This window comes from Gymnoscopelus braueri (genome assembly GCF_963280865.1).
Source record: "Gymnoscopelus braueri genome assembly, chromosome: 20".
NCBI lineage: Eukaryota > Metazoa > Chordata > Actinopteri > Myctophiformes > Myctophidae > Gymnoscopelus > Gymnoscopelus braueri.
This window is the reverse complement of record NC_137622.1, coordinates 12,033,800-12,061,419: the sequence shown is the minus strand read 5'-3', so window position 1 is coordinate 12,061,419 and position 27,620 is coordinate 12,033,800. Positions and strand designations below refer to the sequence as shown.

Sequence of the window (27,620 nt, the reverse complement as noted above, 5' to 3'; positions counted from 1 at the left end):
TAGCAGAAAAGCTGCGCGTCAATTATTGATGCCTGTGCTTTTTTCAGTGACCTGAATAATGGGAAGGCAAACTCGACACATGTATCCGTCGTGTTCCGTCCTCGGTGTCATGTGAGTGGTGGAGAGATGCAGCGTCCGTCGTATTTACCTCCGTTCTCACTTTACCCCCCCCCCCCTCTTCCCACCTCTGTTTCGTTCCCCTTCCACCTCTGGTCTCAACAGGCATCGCTTTGGACAAGAATGGCTTGATTTACTTCGTAGACGGAACGACCATCCGGAAGGTGGATCAAAACGGCATCATTTCCACTTTCCTTGGCTCCAACGACCTCACGTCTCCACGACCCCTGACCTGTGACAGCAGCATGGACATCAATCAGGTGATTGACATGCTGAGCAACCAATGGCCCACGTGGCTGTTGTTGAGGCCCCTCCAACCTGCTCTCACAGAACCTCATGTCACAATTCAATTCAATTTGATTTGATTTCATTATAGTGCCAAATCACAACAAGTTGTCTCAAGACACTTAATATGTAGTACAGTGCCAGCTAGTGGCTTACTTTCAAATATATCCAGGATACAGTGTTTATGTTATAGTGTGAGGTTCATAGTGGATAGTCTCTCTGAGCCCACGACTAGACTACACATTACACACAACATCCATTCTGATAGTAGACTTTACAATAGACACAACATCCATTCTAATAGTAAACCATACAATAGACACAACATTCATTCAGACAGTAGACTATACATTAAACTCAACATCCATTCACACTGTAGACTACACATTAGACACAACATCCATTCAGACAGTTGACACAGGTGTCAACTGTCTGAATGGGTTTTGTGGATTTCAGGTGATTGTGGAGTGTCTACAAATGTTTAAGAATTCACTTTGACATTGAGGTTTTGGACATTTGCTGGTGTTATTACATCCACACTCACCTACAATCAGTGCAACTCTGGAATAACCTCCACTTAAAGGGATACTTCACTTTCACATAAAATAAACATTTAAAAAATATATTAAAAATAAATGAAAAAAGTAATGGAAAAATCACGGCCCCCTCACGCATTAGAGTGTCCTACTAATGTGTGAGGGGGCCTTTATTTTGCCATAACTTCTTTCATTTTTTTTTTATATTTATTTTTAATGTTTATTTTATGTGAAAGTGAAGTATCCCTTTAAGCTCACGACAAGCAACCAATAGGAAACATCACAAAGGTCAAACTCGCAGCATTTGAAGAAGAAATGTCTATGAAATGATCATGTGTGATTGACATGAGATCCCTGATATAGCTAACAAATATTCTTGTGTCTGTGGAATGGTCATGCATAATGGAGAAGTGCTAGTCAAGAGGGGGGAGGTAGACGTTTTCTTTTCTAAATCAACAAGACAGGAGCATTTTCAGTGCCAGCTGAAAAGTTGGATATTAGAAAAAGCGGTGTGATTTGTGGGAGAGAAAGAGGGTGGGAACTCAGAGAGTGTTTTTTGAAGAGATGAGTTTTGAGGTTATGGCAGAAGATAGGGAAATTAAAAATAATTTATCTCAGTATTGGGTGGGCCTGTTTTGAAGTGGCTGCCACTGTTAAAGTATAATCTGCTTCCTCATTTGTAATTCTAATGACCTCAGCCTAGGCTTTTTGTAGGTGTGCCTATTCTGAGGTTTATATGGGTTAAAGGACCCACTATGACTAAGCAGGGTTTCAGTTTGGGTTTACCTATCAAACCCACTATGTAAAAATGTTCTTCCTCATCAGTATCTAGCAATACAATATGCTAATATCAGGCGATTAGTTCCGTGCAATTAAGTACTATAAAGGGCCAGCTTGAACCACATGAATGAATGAATGTCATTATAGGGAATATTCTGCGAACATTCGGCAAAAATAGCCAATATACAAGCTCCCAACGTGTCGCAACATGACTACAGCATTTGTTTCAGAGCGGTACATCTGTGGTTTTGTTTCCAACTGAATTCTGGGAATCACAGCTCTAACAGACCATAGATAGACTGACACTGTAATGACAACGGAGCCAAAAAGACTACTAAATGAATGTTATACAGTAGGACTTTAAAGACTGTATTTCAGTAATTATCGGAATTTACCTGACTTTTCTTTAACTATTGGTTGGCACTCCCTCGAGTCCTTGCTGCTGTGCACAGCAAGTTTGAAGTCGGTCAGTCCCATATATGCACATGATGACCATATATGGGCATAGCGGTCGAATCTGTGGCTCTGCAGAACCGGATCTCTGTATCAGTCAGTCCGTGTCCCTTTCATGCCCATATATGGAGATCGCTGATGTCATCAGTATATGCCCATATATGGGCATACATGCCCCCTCTTGTGCCCATATGTGGAGCTGAGTGATTTGTTTGCGCCTGATGCCATGACGACACATGGAGGTTAGATAACACACTCCATATTTGGGCGTGGCTGCATTGGGAACTGGTTATGGCTGAGTCATAGTGACATGAGCATGACGATGTGGTCCGCTGCCGGCCGGTCCTCCCTTAAATCAATTATAATATAAGATTTCCCTTTACCCACTTAATTATTATATAGGCAATAATGATTATAATTTACAAAAGTTTCATTATGTAAAGATTTGGGGAACGCATCAATAGTCATCACCACTGTAACATTACAATATATATTGAGGTATTTTGTCAAAAATATTCTGATATTCAATTTTGTGCTTGCCCAGCCCTAACTGACATCATGGCCTTTTTGGGCCTTTTTTGGGTATTATGAGGGTGGTAATCAGCAATGCAATTGATGGGTTTACAGATTTGACACAGCAGTGGAATCGGTACAGCTGACACTAACAGATTTAAAAATCACTTTGCCCACCCTATCCAGCCTGCAACGTGGTTCTCCAATTAAAGGGAAAGAGGTTAATAGTTAGATACAGCATGGCTGTCATTAGTCAAACTCCCACATTGCTAGCAGAATATTGCTCACACACTCAAATGCTCACAGTTCTAAGAAATCAGGGCTCTGACGTGACATTAATGTTTGCTCCTGTGTGGAACTCTGAGACAACTCTGTGCTAGATTGTTATCCCCCCCTGATGGCCTCCACTTTGAAAACCTGTGAACTAGAGGCCTTAACGGTCAGACAGTAGACAGTATAGAGCACCGAAGTCTGACGTAATTTACACATCCTACCTGGGTCGCGGTTTTTCCCCCCTGTTCTGAATTCCCATAGACGTGTTTAATATCGAACTGTGTTCCAAAAATAAACAAATGACCCCGGCGGTTTGACTCATATGGATATGAAGCATCAACTGACGGTGAGAAAACGCTAATGTTACTTCCGAAGAATTAGTAAAATTTTCGCCAGAAACAGACTGTTTCAAATATGAGTGACTGACTATCATAAACGATACAGAGCGTCCTCCCTGACAATATCGCCGAGACAGTTTGTTTATTTTTGGACCACAATTCTTATATGAGACGATTCTAAGATGACCCAATGTTATTCTCCATAGCGAAATGACTTTACAAACCAGGGGATGGACGAGTGACGTCAGGACTTCTGTACTCTATACCAAGCGCTAGAAGACCAAGATGAGCAGAGCTGCCTCGCTCCTCTTCAGAATTTATATGCCCTGTCCTTCCCATTACCGTCACCCTCAGACCTGGCACCCAGGAATAATGACAAAGAAAATAAAAGCCAAGAAAAGCTTTCATGAGATTAAAATGAATGTGTTTGTGGCACATCATATAATAATCAGGTTCTCTCTGGAAGGAGAATTTTTAAGAGTGCCCTGGCTGTTGAGAATGAGATTGGACCGGGATCGGAGGGCTCTTTACCTCCGTGCCCTACGAGCTCCATCACACATGACCTTGGGCTTTCTCATTAGTTTTATCTTTAACCGCTTTACATTTTAGACGTTTAGCTGACACTCTTGTCCGGAGGGACTTACAAGTGCAATTGTAGGATAAAGTTTTAAACTGCTTAGATCACCAACTTTACAAGCCACCCAGCAGTGACAAGTCAAAGGGTGGAGGAAGCCACAGCGTCTAGACCATTGGTTCTCAAAGTGGGGTCCGGGGACCCCCAGGAGTCCTTGGGGGGGTACCAGGGGGTCCCCAGCAAAATTTGTTAATAAAGCGTCACAATCATTTTAACCCCTTTATCCATATGTTATACTTTGGCTATTCAAAAATAGCATATCTACAAGCTCATAGTGCGGCACCGAGTGCCCCTCTACGAGCTTGTAGATCTGCTATTTTCTTAAAATCTTGAAAATGTGTGCAAATCTTTAAATCTTTTTTTTTTTAAAGCAAACATTTTTAACACAAATCTTTGCTTCTGGTGGTCCCTGGCACAATATATTTGCAGGTGGGGGTCCGCGGCCACATACATATCAATTTGGGGGTCCTTGGCATGACATACATAGAGAGGAGAGGAGAAACTATACATTGTTTTAGAAAACAAGACAATCTGTGTTTTCAGTGCATGGAGACAACCGCACTCTGAGAGAGAGAGAGAGAGAGAGAGGGAGAGGGAGAGGGAGAGAGAGAGAGAGAGAGAAAGAAAAACTGTATGTGATGTTCTGGGAGGTCAGCAGAGCTCTAATATGCCTGCTGAATAAAATGCGAACAAAGCATTTGGAATGCCACAGAAGAATTGTTCATTAAGCAGATGCTCTGGTAGGAGCCAGTAAAGACAAGACTCAGGCCAGACTGAAAGACCCTGAGGCAACAGACTACAGAATAAAGACCTGTCATGGAGTGTCTGGAGAGACGCTACCGACCAATACTAAGTACACTTTGGCATGCTGGATAAGTGACAGCAAAAAGAGGGATTCTTATATCAAAAGATTCTGGAGGCTCCAAGTGCACTCTAGTCTAATATTTAATATCTTTTTTAATAGACCATAGACTATTAAGATATCTGTCACTGAATGTTTGAAGACGTCACTGTGATGGATTGAAGACAGAGAAAGGTTATATTTTCACCTAATTTTCCTTGACAAAACCAAGAAAGTTACTAATGGTTGAATAAGATACTTTAATATACTTTACTTTTGTTTTTAGAAACAACACGTTGTCTGTCAACCTCACGACTCGACATGAGAACAGTGTTATGTTGTCAAAACTGTTGTTACTTTACCTTTTTGTGTTTTTAGCGCTGGGGCTCTAAGCATGGCGTGGTTTGTTGCTCAGTCTGTCTATCCACCACTTTACTCCTAAACAAATGATCTCAAACTAATGCTTCCCACCTACAAACACAGGCGATTGTGTTTGTGAGTGTCCGGTCAAGCCAGAGGCACCACGCAGGAATCGAAACCCCATTCTCCATGGGGGGGCAGGAACTTTCACCCGCTGCACCACCTGGATGCCTCTTGAGGTCATCTTTGACTAGATGGTTTCAGATTATGACAGAACACGATGACCTTTCACACAGCTGACTAACTGACGTCTGACATCTAATGTTTAATGTTGCAGGTTATCTTGGAGTGGCCGACTGACCTTTCCTTCAGCCCCATGGACAACTCTCTCTACGTCTTGGACAACAACATTGTCCTACGCATCACAGAGAACGGTCAGGTGAGCATCGCGGCCGGGCGCCCGGTCCACTGCCCGCTGGCCGGAATGGACCACGGCGTGGCGGGAGGTCAAAGGGCACTGCTGACGCCGTTGGAGTCGGCCGTCGCCATCGCCGTGTCGTACCACGGAGCCTTCTATGTCGCCGAGACGGACGAGCGGAAGATGAGTCGTATCCGGATGGTGTCTGCGGACGGCGAGATCACCCACATGGCCGGCACCCTGTCCGACTGCGACTGCAAGAACGACGCCAACTGCGACTGCTACCAGACGGGGGACGGGTACGCCAAGGACGCCCGGCTCAACGCCCCGTCCTCCCTGGTGGCCGGTCCTGACGGGACGCTGTACGTGGCGGACCTGGGGAACATCCGCATCCGGGCCATCTCCCGGAACGGGCCGACGGTGACCACGTTGGGATCCAGCCTGCAGTACGAGGTCGCCTCCCCCGACGCCCAGGAGCTTTACGTGTTTGACGTCAACGGGACGCACCAGCACACGTCCAGCCTGCTCACAGGAGACTTCAAGTACACGTTCGGCTACAGCAGCGAGAACGACGTCACGGCGGTGACGGACAGCAGTGGGAACACCCTGCGGATCCGCCGGGACGCCAGTCGCATGCCGGTCCGCATCGTCGCCCCGGACAACCAGGTGATCTGGATGAGCATGGGGACCAACGGGGGCCTGAAGACCCTGACCGCCCAGGGTCAGGAACTGGTGCTCCTCACATACCACGGTAACAACGGTCTGCTGGCAACCAAGACCTCAGAGATTGGCTGGACAACATTCTATGAGTGAGTACATTGAGTTTAGTTCATATATTAGTTTAGAGGTTCTAAAAAATATACATTTCAAGGACCCCCATAACACTAAGAGTTGCATATCTATAAGGGTCCAATTGGAACCCCTTCAAGGAACCCTGAGGATCTCCAGAACCCCACTTTGAGAACCGTTTTATTATTTTATATATTTATGTTATGTTTATACATTTACTCACAGATTTAAAAAACAAACAAAAAAACATCCCACCATAGTCATTAAAAATATATTAATAAAAGAAAAAGTAACTGATTTCAGTTAAATATCATACTTCCTCACGCGACCTGTTGCTTGACTGAATTTCTTTAGATTTTTTTCAGTTGTAAAAGTCATTTTCGTTGAGTGACGCTTGTTGAAAGGTGAAAAAGGATGAATTAGTTCATTGTGTATGACCTAAGGGGCTTGTCACTTGGATGAGCAAGAACTCCACTGAACTACAGAAACTTAATTTCAATATAACATTTTATCAGAGATGTAAAACATTTATCTCGATGGATCGGTGTCAAAGATCAATTTAATCTTATAAGTTAGTTAGTTCAGTTCTAGCTGCATGCCAAAGCAAACTGTGCACTTTTTGCAAGCGTACAATAAACCAGGGATTCCCAAACTTTTCTGAATCAGGGCCCACTTGAAAATCGCGAAAGTTATCGCAGCCCACCCACCTGTGGCTGTGGTCATATGGGTGGGCCGCGTGCATGCGTTTCAGAGCATGTTTATTTGTGTTCCGGCTTCGATCAGTGGAACTAATGTTAATAAGTTCCTAATTATCGGTATCACAATGAAACTAATTTCTTTACAACAAAGTTGGCCCACTTGCAATAGCCTCATGGCCCACCAGTGGGCCCCGGCCCACAGGTTGAGAATCACTGCAATAAACACTTACAGTTTGAACCTTTTTAGAAGGAATAGAACGTTATGGCATGTCCTTCATCGTTGTTTGAAGGAGAACCTCGAGTTGAGCTTCCAGTTCTAGGTTTTATTTAATGAACTTCCACTTTAGTTCGGCACTCGATTGTCAACCTATTTAGACAGCTATATTTTACAGTATCAAGTGAATAAAACTTGGAGGTGAAAAAACTGTGTGTGTGCATATGCGTGTGTGCGTGCGTGTACGTGTACAGGTTTAAGACAGCACTGTGTGTGTGTGTGTGTGTTTCCCATAGCCCAGGACCAGTTGACTCTATAATTGCTATCCTTACTTACCTGCCTACCGCTTTAGGGTGCACAATTAATTGAAACCTAATTAAAAAGAAATTGCCTCCCATCTGTAAAACGAGCCCTGTTAGGTCTGTAATAACCCAAAGGGATGCCTCAATTTTGCAGTATTTTATTAAACCTATATCTTATAATATCCATTAGTTTTCCAGAGGTCAGGTGGCTGCGGCGAAGGAACATAAAGTCCTGATTTTTTCACGTTGGGAATTGATTTGCATGCATTCAATTAAATAATAAAAAACGAATAATAAAGGAAAAAAAGAGTAATTAAACTAATAACCTCAGTATATTACTGGACCTTAACGCCTCTGTACCACCTGGAATGTTATCTGGATATGCAGTAGTTCAGTTTGAGACTGTTATATAACATTATGAATAATTATAAATGACATCCACAGTAGCTACTGCAATAGCCCCCCCCCCCAGTCAATGACACTGAAATGACACATCAATCATCCAAATTGAATTAATGTAAAATGTAAATGACCGTCACAAGTGTGTGTTTTTAATCTAGAAATTGACAGCTGATGACACACTGTATTCTCCCCTCATGTGTTTGATGAACACTGTGCTTTGATATGGCAGCCTCTTCAGTCAACCTCTAAATTGGGAACATTTTCTTTTTTCGTTCCGAGTGATAATTGACATTTGACATTTGAATTGCAGGAAAAGAGAACGGTCTCATTCTCTAAGTTTAACCCATTAAGACCGGGAACGCATCTGTGTAATTTCAAGATTTCTTTGGCTATTCAAAAATAGCAGATCTATAAGCTATCAGCTGGTAGATCTGCTAATTTTTTTTAAATCGTGGAAAAGTTTTGCAAATTTTTGAATATATATTTTTTTAAAGTGAACATTTGTAAAATATTTTGTTCCAGGGACCTCCAGAAGCAAAGATTTGAGTTCAAAATGTTTGCTTTAAAAAATATAATACTAAAAATTTTTTAGTTTTTAAATAGCAGATCTACAAGCTCGTAGCTATGAGCTTGTAGATCTGCTATTTTTGAATAGCCAAAGTATAAAATAATGGTTACAGTTCAAATCTAAAATAACACAGATGCGTTCCCGGATTGAATGGGTTATAAGAGTGGTGATAATTGAATGTCCTGTCTTTCTCTCCTCTTTCACCTCGCAGCTACGACAGTGATGGGAGGCTAATGAATGTGACCTTCCCCACCGGCATGGTGAATAACCTGTACACGGACTTATACAGCGCTCTGACCGTGGACATCGAGAGCTCCTTGAGCGAGGAGGAGATCAGCATAACCACTAACACCTCAACCATCCGTGCCTTCTACACCCTGGCTCAGGGTAGGACACACACACACACACACACACACACACACACACACACACACACACACACACACACACACACACACACACACACACACACACACACACACACACACACACACACACACACACACACACACACACACACACACACACACACACACACACACACACACACACACCTTGCCGTCCTTCAAGGGTTTGCAGCTACAAGTCCTGTTCTTCACTGCATGCTTGTTGAAGTGTCCACTGTAAATGGTAAATGGTGCATTTATATAGCGCTTCTATCCGAAGCGCTTTACATTGATTGTGCCATTAACCCATTCACACACACATTCATACACCGATGGCAACCATGATGATGGAAACCATGCAAGGCACCAACCTGCTCATCGGGAGCAATTAGGGGTTCAGTGTCTTGCTCAAGGACACTTCGACACTAACTCTAGGGGAGCGCCCCAGCCCGGGGTCGAACTGGGAACCTTGCGGTTTTCCAGTTCACTCTACCCGGCCACTCTACCCCTGAGCCACTGCCGCCCCACTGTGATTGTGAAGATTCTCAGCCATCAGATGTTTGCAATGATTTGTTAACTAGTAACATAACTAAATATGAAATCATTTTGTTCTTCGGTATTACAGGCAAACAAGACAGAGTCTAAATGAAGCATTGCGTTAGTTCAAGCAGGGCACGGGAGTCATATACGCCTCAGCTGGAATCAGCTTTCAGTCTGCTGATTGCTTTCAATCAGCCACGCTTTCCTACACACCAATCACACCTCATTCCCTCAACAGGCGGTCCGTTTAAATACGGCTCCCTCCTACACTGGCTCCCTACTTTTCATTGCTGCCACACGCTGCTGCTTCTGGCAAAGCTTGCCTCCACCACCCCAGCCTCCACCTTATAGTTCAGAGTCTTGCATTACTCAAACGTTTAAACTGAATGTTGAACTGCAATTCATGTGTGTATGGCTCTAAAGTAAACTGAAATTCAATGTTTGCATGGCTCTAAACTGATTCAATGTTCTATGGCTTTAATGTTAAAATGCATTCAAGTTTGCATGACTCAAGTTAATCTGATTAAATGTCTTGCTATGGGCCCGCTCTTGTATACCTGTGGGGGATTTTGAATAGCCTGATTTTGCTTAGCATGCTGCTTAGCAAAATTTAGGGAACACCTTAGAGAGCAGAGCCATTAACGCCAAGTTCCATTTGTTGCAATAAATGGTTAAATCTATTTGTGAGTGTTCCTAACTGAATAGCGGTGAGGCTCCCATGTCTAGGACAACATGTGACCAGACGTACAGTATCCATGATGTATGATTCCATATTTGGCTGCAGTTTCAGCCGCATCAGACCCCATTGACTTCCTTTATAACATTTTAATAAAAGTATAGTAAAAGAGTAAATTATATTGACATTGTAGGATAACCACGTCAACAATGACATGTACATGACTGTACATGGCAAAGATACTTGCACAATAGGCATGCAGAAGGATTTCTATTTGTAATTTTCTTGTGGGGTCATCAGGGCAGTAAGGTTAAATCGTGCAGCACTGCGGTGCCTGACACACGGCATTGATGATGACTAAAGGTAGAAGCAGTGTCTCGGTGTCTACATGGTTTTCTGTGGGAATCACATCTAGATGTGCCATATCCCTGCTTATAGGCCTGTCACAATCATGACATTTAAGTTGACGATTAGTCGTCATACTGTACAAATAATTGCGATTAACGATTTAATTGTGTTTTTGACATTGAACATTGGAACATACAGTGAATAAATAGAAAACCTTAGAATTTTCAAATTGCACAGGGCAGATATCTATGACAAATAACTTAAAGCAGCACGATGTAACTTTCCTCTTCTACCCTGGATGTGAACCTAGTGCTTAAAATGGCATTTTATTCATAAAAAGAAAGTTACATAGTGAGGCTTTAAATATACAAAGAAATGACAGGGAGATGTAGTGGAGTAGCAGTACGGAAATACTCAATTAAAGTACTTGAGTAAATGTACTTTCCACCACTGCTGGGTGTCTAAATGGTTTTCTGTGCGGCTCACATCCAGATGGCCCATTTTCCCTTCTATAGACACTTCAGTTCCGTCCTTTTGATCTGAAAACACTCTAATTTGAAACAAGTGCTTTCAAAGTCATTTAGCACAATTATCCCCCAGGATGGTTAATAACAGATTCCTCCACATAATTACCCATTCTGCTGTGTTTTAATTGCCCTTCTGCTTCATCCCTCCCGTCTCCAGACCAATGTAGAAGCAGCTATCAGGTGGGCGTTGACAACTCTCTGAGGATCACGTACGCCAACGGGATGGACACCCACTACCAGACAGAACCTCATATCCTGGCAGGAGCTGCCAACCCCACCGTAGCCAGACGCAACATGAGCTTACCGGGAGACAGCGGGCAGAACCTGGTGGAGTGGCGTTTCCGCAAGGAGCAGGCCAGGGGGAAGGTCATCGTGTTCGGTCGCAAACTGAGAGTGAGATTTTATTATATATATTTATGTTTTTTTTTGGTGTGACATGGAAAGAGATCAATAACCAAGCTCACAACGCGACGCTGATGCGACGCATTGTGAGCTTGTAGGTCTGCTATTTTCTGAGCATAAATTAGGCTTTAGTCTGAATGGTTCAGCATTTAGGGCGACGATCAGCTATAGTTTACGAGCCATCTTATGTTGCCACTTTCAGTTCAACCCTGCTAGAGAGTTTCGGCAGCCTCTGCCCCTCCCAATTCCCCTAATCGGCTCTGTGCATAACTGTAGTTCAGGTGTTTCCAGAATGTGGCATACTTACCTGTTTCCTGTTCCATTCATTTGATTGGCTCGGCAGCAGATTTGAACAGGAAACACACATGAAGGTGTCATTTGTGTTTCCCATTCAAACCTGCTGGTTGCTGAATCAAATCAAGCAATGGGACACCAGCCTGATCTCCAGAGATTACCGTAACATTGCACGGAACGAGTGCACTTCATTCCGTGGATAGCCGCCTCGGAACTCCCGAATTGCGTGCATATGTACGGCGAGTCCCACGGTGGGCGTAACCAGTCGCAACCCGGAAAAACCCGGAAGCAGAGCAGTCCCCACAAAAAAAATTACGATTCTGTGCCTATCGGTACATAACTCAAACGGCGCTGAGTAGGCACAGGCGAACGTCACACCGTTCAGGACGGCAACTCGGTCGCCTTAGCTCCCTCGGTGGTCCTTCACGGGGTGACAGTTCGCCTGTGACTGCACGCCTCCGAAATGGTTTTGTCACAAAGGGAGCGCCGTACATATGCACGCAATTCGGGAGTTCCGAGGCGGCTATCCACGGAATGAAGTGCACTCGTTCCGTGCAATGTTACGGTAATCTCTGGAGATCGGGTTGGGGACACTGCTATTTTTTGGAAAAAACTAGATTTTCTTTTGCAAATCTTTGAATATATATATATTTTTTAAAGCGAACATTTGTAACTCAAATCTTCGCTTCTGGGTTGGGGGCTTGTATATCTGCTATGTTTTTAATAGCCCAAGAAATCAAAAAATTACACAAGATGCTTTCCCCGGTCTTAATGGGTTAAGCACCTCCCACCCCGATTCCCCTTTGTCCCCCAGAGGCTGTTTCGCCCCCGAGTGAACTCACCCGAGAGAGCCACCTCTCTCTGGCTTAGGTAAAAAGCTCAAGAGACTATAACGCCCAACTTAACTTTTTTGTTCAAGGTTTCTTTATTGGTATTTTCCAATTCACATACATTTATGCCTTGAATTTTTGGAGATTTTTGGGTAGTTGTCGCATTAATGAGCCAATAATTTGATGACTGGGTCATCGGTCAGTAGGAGACTCAATTGAGTCCGCCGGTCATCAAATTATTAGCTGTAATAATGCAACAAATACCAAAAAATCTCCATGACTTCAAGGCTTCATGGGGTGTGAAATTGAAAGAAAATAAGTAATTTTTTGGGTGAACTACTCCTTTAAGAGCTAAAGCCTTAAATTACCTTTACGGGTCTGTAACTCTGAGAGTGTACAAATGGAATGGTTCCATTTGTGCATTCTCAGAGTTATGGGGTCCTTGAAAACCAAAAGTTAGAGAACCAACTAGGACTAATGTGCCTTAGTGTCATAGTAAATCTGTGTCATAAATATTCTGAAGAAAACCTGGAGACTGACATGTATGTCCGTATGTCCGTGACTCCGTGTACGGACATACATGTGCAGGATGACCCCTGTGCTGGACTTCTCTTTACCACCATAAAGACTATGTGTTCACTCTTTGCTGGATTTTAGTTTGTTGTTAGGTTCTCTTTAGTTTTGATGTTAGAATCTTCTGTTGTAGTGTATGTTTATGGAGTGAATGTTCTTGTATACTGTGTGCTTTTGTGTTTTCTGTTTTCTCTTGAGATTGGTGTTTGAGTTCTCTTCTCCTTTAGCCTGAACTGGAAAACAAACTAGACATTCGGCCTAGGGTTTCATGTCCCTTAAAGCCCAATATACTTCATCATATGATGGATAAATGCTATTTTTGAAATAAAATATATATTTTTCTCTTTATTTTCTTTTGCCTATAATGACATACTCAAAATAGGGACACCAGGTTTACAATGGTTATTATTGCAGGGGTTGGGGGTTTGTTTTTACATCTACTGCCAACCACATTAAAACTGCATGCATCCATGGTTCTGTAAAGACACTTACCAAAAGCCTCCTGCCTTTGAATGCGAAGAATAGTACTGTGTTAAACCTGTCCTTTCTCCCCCTGTCTTCCCCTGGGCTTTTATGGGTCATATAAACATTTAAACTTGCATATAATGGGGATATCAATATTTCCTGCACTGTATATTACTTCAGCCCCTCCCCAGAAACTGTCTGTTCGATTGATGGTTTGCTTTATGAACTTAACTGGGGGTAGTTACTTTGCCTCACAGCAATTTTCGTCTCCAGTAAATTTAAGGGGGGTTGGGGGTGTCAGGTTGTGATTTAAGCGCACCTGAGCGATTGCCAGAGTGTCTAATGAAGCCAGCAATGGGAGCTGTTAATCTCTCACTGTGACTTCCACAGGGCAGTAAGAGCTCACAGCATTTTAAAACACCGCCACAGAAAGAATATGTGAACCTCTCCAAATGTATGCCTGATTCAAATGGTTCTTTTTTTCATTCGTATTTAACGTAACTGTAGTTATATAATGTATTCAAGTGCTCTGTAGCCTTGGGCGTGCAAAGTTTAATCATTGGGACTTTCTTGTTCCAATAATCTGGCGTACAGCAAGGCATAAAACAGATGCTCACCGTAGAAGAATGGAACAAAAGAAATGCAGACCAATATACATGATATAATAAAGTAAATGAACAATATAAAGTGCAGGAAGCGACTTCCACTGCAGCTGCTCTCATAACCTCCCTCCAATCCACTTCTTGTATCAACCTCTAACCCTTTATTTGAACTGATTATGATTCTTAAACTGAACTGATTATGGTTAGTTAATTCTTAACTTGATCCTGAACCCGGCAGGTGAATGGTCGAAACATCCTCTCCGTTGACTACGACCGGACTCTCCGCACGGAGAAGATCTATGACGACCACAGGAAGTTCCTGCTGAAGATCATCTACGATGCGGCCGGTCACCCGGTGCTATGGGTCCCCAGCAGCAAGCTGCTGCCCATCAACGTGAGCCGCAGTAGCGGCGGGCAGATCAGCGCCCTGCAGAGGGGTCCCACCACGGAGAGGGTGGAGTACGACACCCAGGGGCGGCTGGTGTCCAGGGTGTTCGCCGATGGAAAGACGTGGAGCTACACCTACCTGGAGAAGGTGAGGAAAAGTGCAAAGCCGTCAACTTGTTTTCCACCCCTCTAATGACCACACTATTTCTTAACCACTTAAACCCTCTAGTCTTAGTGAAATGGACCTCAGTTGCAACAGTACCTGGACCGCCTTTTTTCCGTTTGCACCAAATCGATTCGCCAAAAATAGACGGTCTACAAGCTCACAATCAGGCACGTTGCAAAGCCCTGTGAGCTTGTAGATCAGCTATTGTTGGCGAATGTTCCCCTCAGAAAGGGGATGCTGGTGTTCAAGTGGTTAAAGTGCAGTCACACCGGAAGCAATGCAATGATTGCTTTATTTGAATCGTGGGAAAAGCTTGAAGCAATATTTTCCTGCTGGAGCTGATGCTTGGTTTGTTTTGGTGAAAATTGGCTTTCGTTTTATTTATTTTTACTTGTTACTTGTCACGTTGATGGGAAATATTGCTCCATGTTGCATCTTTATAATTTATTAAGTTAATATTGAATCGTGTATGAATAAACCTTTACTCTGAGCAGAGAAGGGAACATGATTTCAGTGAAGAAACCTTGGAGTTGGAGTTGCAAAGCCTGCATGTATGGCTAGAATGTATAATATATGGTGGGGCAGAGGAAGCACCCACCATCCACTGGGATCACCTTAATATACTTTTTAAAATACGGTTGTTCGTCTGCTCTGGTTCAGCACCTCCTGACTCCGAACAGTTCCCAACACCAGCAGGAAATAGATTGCCGGTACAATGCTGGTGTGTGCTGTGGAAACCTCGCTGTAAAGTTCACTCAGGTGTGCCTGCGCAGTGTGTTCCAATTTTGACCAGGCCGGATTTAATTTAAGTTCCCTCCATGTGAACATGTACCAGACAACAGGTTTTTGTTCTCTCTCTCTCTCTCTCTCTCTCTCTCTCTCTCTCTCTCTCTCTCTCTCTCTCTCTCTCTCTCTATCTTCTTCTTTCCATTTCTCCAACTGTCTCTGTCTCTACCCATCTGTCTGTCTGTCTGTCTGTCTATATATTTAGTCTAGTCTGGAGTTGGATCTTTGTAAAGAACTTTGTTCTAATGTCTCCACATGTGCTACATTGTAGCAGGAAATGTTGCTCTGTCTCCACCTCTCTTCTGTAGACAGAGCTGACACAGCCTGAAACAAACTAGCTGCGAACGGAGCATATCAAAACAGCTGCCCCATTATTGTCTATGTAGAGCCCCCAAACCAGCTGTGCACACCAGCGCTTGTCTGTCTGTCTGTCTGTCTGTCTGTCTGTCTGTCTGTCTGTCTGTCTGTTTGTTTAGTTCTCTCTGTCTCTTTCATTTTCATCTGTGTCTCTCTCCCTCCCTCTCTCTCCGTCTATTTATTTCTTTGTCCAGTTGCTCTCTCTGTCTGTCTCTCCCCCCTCTCTCTCTCTCTTACCATCTCGCTGACTCTCTGTCTCCCGCAATTCAATTTAATTCAGCTCAATTCCTTACTGAATTGAGCTGAATTAAATTGAATTGCGGGAGACAGAAAGTTTTATTGGCATGAATGTCAGTAATATTGACTAAGCGTCAAAGATAAAACAGTTCAATAATGGGATGAAAGAATATGAAAATATGAATACAATTCATTAAACAAAAAAATAGAAATAAATAAAAAGAACAAGATAGCAGAAAACCGTAAACACACTGTTTACTGTGTGTGTGTGTGTGTGTGTGTGTGTGTGTGTGTGTGTGTGTGTGTGTGTGTGTGTGTGTGTGTGTGTGTGTGTGTGTGTGTGTGTGTGTGTGTGTGTGTGTGTGTGTGTGCGTGCGTGCGTGCGTGCGTGCGTGCGATGCTTTTGAGGTCCAAAACAGCCTTCTAGTGAGGTATTTTTCCTCATGTGAAGAAACTGTTCACAACACATACAAAAGCATGTCAAATGTAAAAAGGAAAGAGGAAGTGAAGTAAATCAAAAGGCATATTTAGTCTAGTCTGGAGTTGGATCTTTGTAAAGAACTTTGTTCTAATGTCTCCACATGTGCTACATTGTAGCAGGAAATGTTGCTCTGTCTCCACCTCTCTTCTGTAGACAGAGCTGACACAGCCTGAAACAAACTAGCTGCGAACGGAGCATATCAAAACAGCTGCCCCATTATTGTCTATGTAGAGCCCCCAAACCAGCTGTGCACACCAGCGCTTGTCGACGTTCTGCCTGGCGACCCTTCACCCCACTGTTCTATTTCCAGGCATCATCATCGCCACTGAAAAAACTGATTTTTTAATGCATCCAGGTACCCGTAAGTATGGCAACTCTGCTTGTGCAACTAGACGGAATGCGAGCAGAGACTAGTCTCAAAAACAACATAAAAAAAACTTGCCGGGTGCACAGCTAAAAAAGTACATCATATAAGAAATGAACTCACATTCTGTATATTCAGGTACTTCTTATTTTATTATAGAAATAGGCAACATGACAAACCGGACGTGTTTCGGTTCCAAAGCCTTCCTCAATGTTAAGATTACGCTGAGGAAGTCTTTGTAGTCGAAACGCATCCGCTTGTGCTTGTGCCCCCGCAGAAGATTCCAAACCTGCAGACTAGTCCTAACCTGTTGTTGTTGAGGCACAATAGACGAGGACAGACTGATGAGCCATTATCTCTGGAGATTGGCTATTCAGCTGAGGAATCAAGGTGCCTCGGACAGAACAAATGTCCCACAATGTGTGCGTTCTCAATGGTGTTCTCCCTGCAGCGTGTGGCAGTGTGACGCTTACTGTTGGTGCTGTGGGCCGCACTTTACGCTGCACTGCATGCGCTGTCAGTGTTTTGCACTTCATCGCACGGTACGACAAAGTATAAATCAGGCTTTAGGGAGCCAGGTCTGTGTCAGCCACTCTCTATGGCCAAGCAGTGATCATCAGTTTGCACATAGTTTCTGATCAGTCTTGGTGCTCAGACAGTCCTGCTACTGTGTACTGAGCCAAAATAGCATTGAACTTTGCTTTGAGTTTTTGTGGTCGATGGCCAATAGTTAATGTAATGTTCTGTTTCTTGAGCTACTGTATAATGTGGTTGGACCAGATTGTGTGTGGGGGCTGTAAGCCTGAGGACCAGCTGGCTGAGGGGACTCTCTCTCTATGTTCTCCTGTTGGAAGCGGAGGGCTTTGAAATGGTGCGAGTCATGGGGTCATTTGCTTCTAGGTGTTTGTAGAATTTGATTGCTCTTTTTTTATATCCTAATTAGGGGGAAATTGGCATAGTTTAGCTTAGCAGAGTTCATTGTTGGGAGTGCTCATGTGGACTCGTTTAAATGAGTTAACCCATTGAGCCCGGGAAAAGCATCTGTGTAATTTTAGATTTGAGCTAAAAAGCATAATTTTACACTTTGGCTATTCAAAAATAGCAGATATACAAGACTAAGAAACATATGTTTTTCAGGAAACTGTTAGGATTTAGAAGACATTTGTAGATTCTGCTCCTCAGGTCTTAATGGGTTAAATGATAATTATTTTCAGGGTCTTTGAACTTGTTTTGGGGGTTGTGCGTACAGTTTTGAGAGTATGTACAGTATAGTGGTTCAGTAATTGTGTTTAAACTATTTAGAAAAACAGGATGGGCTGAGACTGCAGCCTCAATTTTCACAGCACATTTATTTGTATACAGTACATTGTATCATAGATTTACCCCCTACATGCTTTTCAATTAATTTCAGGAACGGACCATTGCAGCAAAATTAGTCAAATCCTTTTATGAAATCTACAAAACAAGAGAAAAGTCAGTAGTGTAGTCGGCTGTTAAGGATGCTTCAGAATAACTTCCTCAGGTTGTTGCTGACACATTATGTCTCAGTAATTGTTTGGGTCACATGTATGTCAAGTTGGAGGCTCAACTCTCTCTCCTCTTCTCTCTCTCTGTGTCTTCTCTCTCTTTTCTCTGTCCCTGTCTTCTCTCTCTCTGTCTTATTTAGTCTTCTCTATGGTCTCTCTGATCAATTAATCTATAGCGTCATTGGCATTTTATGCTTCAATGGTAGACCATACAAATATTAGCACCCAAAAAGTGATCTAACATGAACACATTTCAATTGTTCATTGTGACATGAATGATTAATTTATTATAAGGTATATATGGAGACCCCTATCCCTTCGTATCTCTATCTCTCTCTCTCTCTCTCTCTCTCTCTCTCTCTCTCTCTCTCTCTCTCTCTCTCTCTCTCTCTCTCTCTCTCTCTCTCTCTCTCTCTTTCTCTCCTGCTGCTCCCAACTTCATTGATCTTGATTTTTAAACACAGAGATTAGCATGAGATGCTCCGCTGTTTAAACCAGAGTGTCTGGGTTTTTCCTTTTTTCCTCAGCCACTCTCGGGCCACTCGTCCTGGTTGCGTGACCGAGGCGAGGTGGTGTCAGCGCTGTGATACGGGGAGCTCAGAGAGCTCAGGGACCGAGAGGAACCTCACTGACACAACGCATGACTGAACTTGACATTTCAACAGCCAGGGTGGCAAGCCTCTGGAAGCCCCACTCTAATCCAAAGTGCATATGAATTAATCAAATAAAGTCTGGATGGGGTTTAGTTAAAAATAAACACGGCTGTTTGTTCGATTGGAGTGTGTGTGTGTGTGTGTGTGTGTGTGTGTGTGTGTGTGTGTGTGTGTGTGTGTGTGTGTGTGTGTGTGTGTGTGTGTGTGTGTGTGTGTTTGTGTGTGTGTGTGTGTTTGTTCTAGTGACTAGACTCTTTTTTTGCTCTACGTTGAACCTTCCCTGAAGACTGTTACTCAATGTGCAGAATCATTTTTTGTACATTAAATGGATAACATTTTCATTCGATTTTAATGAATATGATTCAAACATGCTCTAAATATTTTTGTTATATCTATTGTTCCACAGTGTTTGTTTGTTTTTGTTTTTTACCTTGACATTTCCAAGTGTCACAACAGTAAATTAACAATTTAGTTAGGGGTGCAACAGTTAATCTTTTTCATCGATTATAAAAAAGAGAAAAAATCGACGATTTCTGAAAGCTCACAAGTTGGGAGCTTGTAGATTGTCTATTTTGGCGTGACAACAATCAGACTAATCAATGTAGTTGATTATAGAACAAACTATTATAATTTGTTGATAGTTTGATAGTTGCAGCCCTATTTGATAGTTGCAGCCCTATTAACTCATTGAGTGCCATAATTATTAATATCTATTTCTGGCCATTACAATTTTTTTTTTTTTTTTTTTTCAAAGTAAAAAAAAAAGTGCTTAGGAAGCGAGATACAGCCTTTTTCAGTTATAAGTTAAACAAGGAGTGGATGGAGCTGCAAATCTTCAGATAATGATATCTTGGGTTCAGGAAGATTTTTTTTTTTTTCTATTTCTTTCAAAAACACGTGAAACACGTTAATGGCACATTGCACCATAGCGCTGAAACACGTTAATGGCACTCAATGAGTTAACAATAATAAATTATCAATTTACAGTTCCAAAAGTTGAAAACTATTGTTATTGACCTCTTCTCTGTCTGTCTGTCTCTCTCTCTCTCTCTCTCTCTCTCTCTCTCTCTCTCTCTCTCTCTCTAGTCCATGGTCCTTCTGCTGCACAGCCAGCGTCAGTACATCTTTGACTTTGACTCTCTGGACCGTCTGTCTGCTGTCACCATGCCCAGCGTGGCGCGCTACACCATGCAGACGGTCCGCTCAGTCGGCTACTACCGGAACCTGTACCGGCCTCCGGAGAGCAACGCCTCCGTGGCCGTGGACTACAGCGAAGATGGCCTTCTGCTGAGGGTCTCCCATCTGGGCACAGGCCGCCGGGTCCTGTACAAGTACCGGCGGCAGAACAAGCTGTCTGAGATCCTGTACGACTCGACGCGGGTCAGCTTCACCTACGACGAGACGGCCGGCGTGCTGAAGACCGTCAACCTGCAGAACGAAGGCTTCATCTGCTCGATCCGCTACCGCCAGATCGGACCTCTGGTTGACCGGCAGATCTTCCGCTTCAGCGAGGACGGGATGGTGAACGCACGGTTCGACTACACCTACGACAGCAGCCTGCGCGTCACCAGCGTCCAGGGCGTGATCAATGAGACGCCGCTGCCCATCGACCTGTATCAGTTCGACGACATCTCCGGGAAAGTGGAACAGTTCGGCAAGTTCGGGGTCATCTACTACGACATCAACCAGATCATCTCCACTGCCGTCATGACCTACACCAAGCACTTTGACGCCCACGGACGCATCAAGGAGATCCAGTATGAGATCTTCCGCTCCCTCATGTACTGGATCACATTCCAGTACGACGACGTCGGGCGGGTGACCAGGCGGGAGATCAAGATTGGCCCATTCGCCAACACCACCAAGTACAGCTATGAGTACGACGTGGACGGCCAGCTGCAGACGGTCTACCTCAATGACAAGGTGATGTGGCGCTACACCTACGACCTCAACGGAAACCTCCACCTTTTGAACCCGGGGAACAGCGCCCGGCTCCTGCCACTGCGCTACGACCTGAGGGACCGTATCACGCGCCTTGGGGACATCCAGTACCGCATGGATGAAGACGGGTTCCTCCGGCAGCGCGGTGCAGAGATCTTCGAGTACAACTCCAAAGGTCTGCTGGTGAGGGTGTACAGCAAGGGCAACGGGTGGACCATTCAGTACCGCTACGACGGACTGGGACGCAGAGTCTCCACCAAGACCAGCCTGGGCCAGCACCTACAGTACTTCTACGCTGACTTGAGCTACCCGGCCAGGATCACGCACGTCTACAACCACTCCAGTTCAGAGATCACGTCCCTCTACTACGACCTGCAGGGGCACCTGTTCGCCATGGAGATCAGCAGCGGAGAAGAGTTTTACATCGCCTGCGATAACACTGGCACGCCGGTGGCTGTTTTTACCAGCAACGGCTTGCTGGTCAAACAGGTACAGCACACAGCCTACGGGGAGGTCTACTTCGACTCGAACCCGGACTTCCAGCTGGTGCTGGGATTCCATGGAGGGCTGTATGATCCACTGACTAAACTGTTACATTTCGGGGAGAGGGACTATGATATAATGCCCGGCAGGTGGACTGTTCCAGACGTCACCACGTGGAAGAGAATTGGCAATGAGCCAGGACCTTTCAACTTGTACATGTTCAGGAACAACAACCCTATCAGCAAAGTGCATGAAGTCAGAGAGTATGTTGCCGGTAAGACAGTAGATTTAAGATGACACTTATTATTATGATTATTTACTATTATTGATATTATTATTTGCTGAATTATCATAATATTATTATTTACTGAATGTTTATTTTAATGTTTATGCTGGATTTCTCCAATCATCTCTCAATTTGTGGTGTTCAAAGGTGGATTCTTTGTTTGTCATTTATTAAGGAAAAAAATAAGATTCTTTATTTTTGGCATAGTTTAACCTGTTAACATCTCAATCATGCTGTCTGTCCACACAGTGCACTTATACTACATACATATGTATATGTGTACAGTATATTCTCTGCAGTAGGCCTATGTAGCTGACCTCATTGACTTCCAAAAGCAGATATGTAAATATATCAGGCTTCAATCTATTCTCTCTCCCCCAGATGTAAACAGCTGGCTGGTAACCTTTGGCTTTCATCTTCACAACACCATCCCTGGCTTCCCGGTGCCAAAGTTTGACCTGAGCATGCCATCGTACGAACTGGGGAAGAGCCAGCTCTGGGATGATCTGCCGGTTGGTCTTCTGAATATTTTGATTTGTGTCGAATGTTGAATTTAAATGTGACAGAATAGAGGACAGAGCTAAAATCGCCTGCAGCATACTACAAATTAAGCTGAACTTTTTTCAGCTTGGGCAGGGCTTTCTGAACCTAACAAAGTTCAGTAAGGACAAAATTGTTTTATACTCGATACTCGTCACGGCCACTGTATAGACGAATCCACAGAGCGCTGCCCTGTAGGTGGCACAATCATAACTGCAGTGTCCGACTCCTGTTGCAGTGTGGAAACTGCTCGCTTTACCTGCTATTTTACGTACTAAATGCTCTGGCAGATAAAAAGTGTCAGTGACATGCATCAAGTTATGTCACTTGTTCACTTTGGAAGTGTCAAATAGTCAATAATATTCGGCTGCACAGCAATTATTAATGAATAATTTCAACCTCATCATACCGACGACGGCCAACTTAAATGATAAGGGATATGTAGCAAACACCACCCGATCTACTATGAACACATACGCGTGTGAATGCACGCATGTGCGCAAGCACACTCACATGCTGGGGGTGAAGACGAGAGGTTAACATGCTTCCTTCATTCTGCCGACTTTTGCAAAACACTTTTTTTTATATTACTCCTACAGATTTTGTCCAAATATCATGAAAGTCGGTACACATTATCTCTATAGTCATGTGATCAAGACGGATCTGTCCGATTTTTCATATTCCATCCTGATTGGCCAAGAACCTCCACCCAAAATGGGCCTGACGCACTATAACAAGCCACTTCACATTAAGACTAGGCTGCCCTAGCGTGTCTGATATCTGGTCTAGAGGGGCGGGTTCAAAATCTCTGGAGACATTTTTCGTGGGATCCCATTGGTTCACCGATCTGTCCGTCAGCCCCCGCCCCGCGCCCCTCCTCCCCAATGTGCAGCATTGAGAGCCCTGACGTCACAACATTTGGAGCGACGCCCACTGCACTCTGGTTGGTTGGGGAAATCACCCACTTCCTATACCGGGAACATCAACAGGCTGGTCCAGGCTCTTATTTTTCAGCAAAACGCGAAGGAAAATAAAAGCCTGAAGATCGAGGCTACATTTAGACCAATAACTCTTAACACACAAAACTACACACAGTCCATGCCTGACTACAATGTCAGGCATATATAATTTTTGACTAAACACACTTTTTTTTTTGTAGACACTCCCACAAATCAACATTTTGTGTAAATAAATGCATACAATGCTGGCCCACATTTATCTAGTTTGTCTCTGAATTTCCACAGTTTCTGGTGACAGACACAGTGGACAAAGTGTGTGCTACCTTTCTCCATTTGGGTTATTTAAAAAATAAATAGTTTTAAAATGTCGCATTGGTACAGTAAAAGAAAATGAAAAAAGGTGTGTATAGCCTGGCACTGGCACAGAGGTTTCCATGTGTTACAATAAAGGTAAGGTCAATTAACGCCAACAAAAAAAAATGTAAGAAGACAGTTTTGGTAGAACTCTGCTGACGCTCAGTTGGTTTGTCATCTCTGGAAGTTTACAATAGAGAAAAAGTTTGATTAATTATATTCAGATTTAACCTTGTGGAATTGTTTAATGGGCCTAGCAAGCTCACAATAGTTAATAGATAGAATTTCCACAACACACCAAAAATCATCACAGGGGATTTATCTACTTTTGTCTGCAGAACTAAGCTTGAAAACACCATTATCTTGGAGGGAGATGAGACACCATTTGAAGCAGAGCAGATCTGTGCTTATAAATGGCCTGGAGAGTCAGGTAGTGTCATGTTCAGGCGTTAACGTTTCACTGCACTCCCTCCTACAGTCCATCTCTGGGGTCCAACAGGAAGTCAGCAGACAAGCACGCTCTCTCCTGTCATTCGAGCGTCTGCCAGAGGTCCATTCGAGCCGAGGTCGTCGGGGAGAGAAATCTTGGCTCTGGTTCTCCGCGGCAACTTCCCCCATCGGCCGAGCGGTCATGTTTGCCATCTATAAGGGTGGTGTCCACACGCATGCGCTCAACGTGGCTAGCGAGGATTGCGTCAAGGTGGCCACCGTCCTTAACAACGCCTTCTACTTGGAGGACCTGCATTTCACCATCGAGGGCCATGACACGCACTACTTCGTCAAGCCGGGGCTCCCGGACGGCGATCTGGCTGCTCTACACCTGACCAGCGGACACAAGACCCTGGAGAACGGTGTTAACGTCAGCGTGTCCCAGTCCACCACCGTCATGGACGGACGGACGCGGCGCTTCGCCGATGTGGAAATCCGGAGAGGCGCCTTGGCGCTGCATGTGCGCTACGGCTCCACCGTGGACGAGGAGAAGGCCCGCGTGGTGGAACTCGCCCGGCAGAGGGCGCTAGCGAGTGCCTGGTCCAGGGAGCAGCAGAGGGTACGAGACGGCGAAGAAGGGATTCGACCGTGGACAGAGGGGGAGAAAAGGCAGCTCCTCAGCAGTGGGAAGGTCCTGGGGTATGATGGGTATTTTGTGCTCTCCATTGAGCAGTACCCTGAGCTGGCTGACAGTGCCAATAACATTCATTTCCTGCGGCAAAACGAAATTGGCAAAAGGTAACAAAACAGAGTTGCGCTTTTTTTCTTTTCTTCTTTTTTCTTCTTTTCTTTTTCTTTTTTTGCCAAAGAGACTTCTTGGGTGGAGGAACACTGATGGGCTGAATGAACAGCAGACCTCTGAGGTTAGAGGTTGTTATGTACACAGAGCTGTCGATGTGTTTTTGTTACAAAGATGATGAAAAAAATCAAGGTCAAAAGCAATGCTGTGCATTGTGACCCTGGGACTACAGAGTAAATGTATAACTACACACAAGCCTTAACATGGCAATTACAGGTCAGCTCCTCTGTAGCACAAAACCTTTTGGACTGAGTGTGGACTCCGTGAAGTGAATCAGAGGAATGCTTGTGTGTTCAGGGGTGAACTATTTTAAGTGGTTGTTTTTTGCTCTCTTTTGATTTGGGGAAGTTTTGCTCCACAGAGAGTATTTAAAGAGGACAGGAAATGTTTACAATATGCATATCTGCACTTCTCTGGAACAATGATATAACAAGGCTCGCAGAGCTAGCTGTGTGCGCTTCTTGTTTTTTTGTTGTTTTTTAATCAAAGACCTCTAATTTTAGAGATATTCTCACCAAACGACCACTATGTAAACCAGAAATCAGCACTGTAAAACGACAAAATGTCTTATTCTATTCTAGTTCTACTTTTAAAACATATATTAAAAAAATTCAATGTTGTAATAAATCCCATGTTTAAAGACCCAATATCCATCTCGGATCAAAGGACAATAGCGGTAGGTTGACAAAACAAAAGGCACAGCCGTGTCTTGGATTGTGCAGGGACACCATGTTTTGTAAATTATGCAAGAGTTTTATGTTTTTTTTTTTACTGAAATTGAATAATTGTCCGTACTGCTCATATTAACAGTAATTTATGTTGTGTTTATACATTACAAATAAAATCGAACCAATTTAGAATTATTATATTTTTCATTTTTGAAACATGCGGTGTGTTACTGTACATTACAGCTTTTTTTTTATTTGTATTATTATTTGTGGCTCCTTCACAGAGCTGCATTGGCGGTATAGATCTAATTAGCAGAAATCTGTACATGTAGTGACTGGTGAATACAAGGTGTATCTATAACAAGCAGTGAAATATTGTTTCCACTAGATTTAATGTTTATTGGGCATGGTGCCTTATGACCTGGCTTCCTGTCCAATGCATATTTCATCAACACAAATATTTTATGAACCCATTTCACATAAACAAGGTTTCCATGTATCCAGATAAAGACTCCATCCATATTCTTAAAACTGTAGGTATTTCCATAGCTTCTGTTTGAATGTTCAATGCACTCAGAGATGAAAATGTTTGTTGCATTTTTATTTACATTTTGAAAAAAGGACGATGTCCTGTCATTTGTTTTCAGTGAAGAAACAACAGGTTTTGTTTTTCTTTCTTTTCTTTCCCCAGATGATGTTTTTTAGGTGGTGTTTTTCAGCTCAAGAATAAAAAGAGAAATGTGATGTCTTCCCAGGACTCAAACTTACAAAAACACATTATGAATTAATCACTTCTGCCCAATTTTTTAATAGTAAAAATAGCCGATCTATGAGCTCAAAAGATGTTGCATCAAAAAACTGATTTGTTTGGAGGGAACATTTAAGAACTTTTTTTTTTTACATTTTGGAAAGGAAAAAAAACACTGCTCTAATGTTAAAAATTGTGAAAATCGCATATCTACAAGCTCACAATGCGTTGCGAGCTTGTAGATCGGCTATTTTAAAAATATAACATGACCAAGAAAAAAAAGGAAAACAAAAAAGCATAATTTCAACTACAAAGAAGGAGAGAAGAAATCCTGCAGTCCTTTGAAGTCAGCTGTTTGAAGTTGGGTGAATTCTGACTTTAGCTAAATGTGAGTATAACTACTGTAACCTAAATTTACAGCAGCTCCCAACATAATACAATATTCAGCGACAGCGTCATAATCCGATGATTTCTGGGTTCTACGCTTCTGTGTGAACAGTGTCTAACTGCACTCTTAATTACATGTAATTAATGAGCTGTGATTGCACTGAGGCTAACAGCTGATCAAAGCAGGGAACAGTTTATCTGCTGACAAGGACACACATCACTGCGAACAATCCTTTGATGTGATGCTAATTTAGTGTTCCATGGCCAACTTTGGCAACCATGAGGTGTGGATGCGTTTGGTGGTTCTGTTTTGTGTCTGTGTGTGCCGCGTGTGCCCGACCTGCACAATTTGACTAACTTGCATATTATAAAAACAATTATTAAATTACAGTGTGGTTACAGAAGAGACCAGCAGGGCACTGCTATTGTGAAATCTTCGTTTCCCGTTGTTATTCCCTGTGTGTTATTATTATGAAATATTAATTATTATGAGTTTGTCTGAAATCAAAATGAATTCGTGCAAATCCAAAGTGTTTTGATGAGTCCCTAAAGAGATAATTTGAAACCACAAAAAGTGAGGGGGAAGGGGAAACACTCCCACAATGAAAGGCCTAAATCTAGTCACATTCTTGCTCTCCAATGCCCCCAAGTGGTTCATAGCATCAGTTCACAAAGTATTGAGCCTTAACAGCTATTGAAATGAGCTGTGTGTCACACCAGGTACATGTATATCACAAAATAAAACAGTGTAAGTCCAACAGAGCTGCCCATGGTCAGACATTGTTCCACTGATATAAGGAGACATCAAATGGAATAGGTGAACAAATGTTAGAGACACGTGTGTC

The 27,620-nt window shown here is 43.3% G+C and overlaps 1 protein-coding gene across 3 annotated transcripts in view; it reads left to right on the top strand.

Annotated features, from left to right (window-relative positions):
• LOC308076259 (teneurin-3) overlaps positions 1-25,310 on the top strand; it is a 129,995-nt gene extending 104,685 nt beyond the window's left edge. For all 3 annotated transcript variants that reach the window (XM_080416468.1, XM_080416467.1, XM_080416466.1), the window contains 8 exons: positions 223-377; positions 5,468-6,357; positions 8,733-8,908; positions 11,156-11,391; positions 14,403-14,699; positions 20,208-21,819; positions 22,213-22,343; positions 24,163-25,310. In XM_080416468.1, coding sequence (XP_080272594.1) covers positions 223-377; positions 5,468-6,357; positions 8,733-8,908; positions 11,156-11,391; positions 14,403-14,699; positions 20,208-21,819; positions 22,213-22,343; positions 24,163-24,915 — 4,250 coding nt within the window. In that variant the 3' untranslated portion in view covers positions 24,916-25,310. The remainder of the gene's footprint in view (positions 1-222; positions 378-5,467; positions 6,358-8,732; positions 8,909-11,155; positions 11,392-14,402; positions 14,700-20,207; positions 21,820-22,212; positions 22,344-24,162) is intronic.
• The last annotated feature ends 2,310 nt before the right edge of the window (positions 25,311-27,620 follow it).